This window comes from Suricata suricatta, chromosome 12 (genome assembly GCF_006229205.1).
Source record: "Suricata suricatta isolate VVHF042 chromosome 12, meerkat_22Aug2017_6uvM2_HiC, whole genome shotgun sequence".
In the NCBI taxonomy this organism is placed as follows: domain Eukaryota; kingdom Metazoa; phylum Chordata; class Mammalia; order Carnivora; family Herpestidae; genus Suricata; species Suricata suricatta.
In genome coordinates, this window is record NC_043711.1 from 2,931,630 (window position 1) to 2,933,071 (window position 1,442).

At 70.2% G+C, this 1,442-nt stretch overlaps 1 protein-coding gene across 1 annotated transcript in view; it reads right to left on the reverse strand.

Annotated features, from left to right (window-relative positions):
* UBXN6 (UBX domain protein 6) overlaps window positions 1-1,442 on the reverse strand; it is a 7,535-nt gene that overhangs the window by 544 nt on the left and 5,549 nt on the right. Inside the window, exons 6-8 of the mRNA XM_029916448.1 lie at window positions 1,007-1,156; window positions 545-629; window positions 114-464 (exon numbers count right to left, since the gene is read on the reverse strand). Of these exons, the coding sequence (XP_029772308.1) occupies window positions 114-464; window positions 545-629; window positions 1,007-1,156 (586 nt within the window). The remainder of the gene's footprint in view (window positions 1-113; window positions 465-544; window positions 630-1,006; window positions 1,157-1,442) is intronic.

Consider the following 1,442-nt stretch of genomic DNA (forward strand, 5'->3'; position numbering starts at 1 on the left):
AGAAGGTGCCTGGGTGGGCGGGGCGGTGGGCGGGGCGCTCAGTGGGGCTGTGCAGCGGGGCGCCCCCACGCCCACCGGGCTGCCCGGGAGCACGCCCCGCCCGCCGCGCTCACCCTGGAGGAGGCAGCCGTCGGGGAGGCGCACGCGCAGCAGCGTATACGGGTGTCTGCGCAGCTCTCTCTGCCCCTCTCGCTCCCGCATGGCCTTGGTGCGCAGCACACTCAGCCGCTCCACGGCCTCGGCCCGGAGCTTCTGCTCCCGCTTGATCTCCTCCGCCGTGAGGTTGAAGAAGTCCGCGGGCAGGTCAAACTGGGAGGCCAGGGGCGAGGGCTGGAAGACGCGGCGCTGGCGGGCCAGCGTCGCCCGCACGGGCTCGGCCGCCAGCAGCTGCTCCTTGTGCCTCTGCAGGCTCTGGGGCTGCGCCAGGGCCGCCTCGCTCATCACGTAGAACTCCTCGGGGCCCTCTGGGGCAGCACACGGCACTGCTGTCACCGCTGCGGCAGGGAGAGCCCCCCAGCCCTCCTCCACACCCCACCTGCCTTACCCTGATCTGGAACCGGAAGCAGTGCCTTCTGGAAGCCGATGGCCTCAAAAAACTCCTGCGTCCCTTCCAGACAGTTAATTCGCTCCTGGGGGTGGAGCCGGTGGTCACCGGGGCCCTGGGGCCTCCCGGAGGCCGCCGGCCTTGCTGCCCACCCCTCCCGGCTCAGCGCGCCTGGTCTGGCTGGGACCGCTCAGCCCTGACGGGGCGAAGCTGCTGAATGTGGCCGCAGGGCTGAGCGCCACACCCTGGCCTCCAGACGGGCCGCAGGGCCCCCCAGCGGCTCGCAGATGGCGCGGCACCCCAGACCAAGTCTGGGTTTACCCAGTGCGGACCTCTTCCCAACTGCTTCTTCAGGTCAAAACAGGCCGGGGCGGCGGGGAGAGCGGAACACGCCGCACGCCCGTGTCCCCAAGCCCTCGCGCCCCTCCGGCCGCCGCCCCCACGCCAGGCCCTCAGCCCCACCTGAAACACCCGGTTCTGCAGCTTGATCTTCCGGTACTTCTCCTCCTCGGGGTGCAGGCAGATGTTGTCCAGATACCTGGTGGGGGCGGCGAGGGGGCGGTGAGCCCGGAGCACCGTCCCACAAAGCGATAGGGGTGCGGCAGGGCCGGGCTAAGGGACCACCAAAGCTTGTGGGGCCCCCTGGGGGACTGGGGTCAAGAGCCACACGACCTTCCTGGCGTCCCCTCCTCCCCCAGAACTGTTCCAACAGATGAGGGGCAGGGAGGGGAGGGGGGAGGGGGTGGGGGCAGTGGGACCCTGCCCCCGTCCCACGTTCCTGACAGGATCCCCAAGGAAATGGGTCCGGATCCCTGCTTTGGTAAACCCCTTCGTTTACAGACAGGTCAGCTGAGGCCCGGACAGGCCAGCCCCTTTCCTGAGGGCTTGGGGGGAGTGC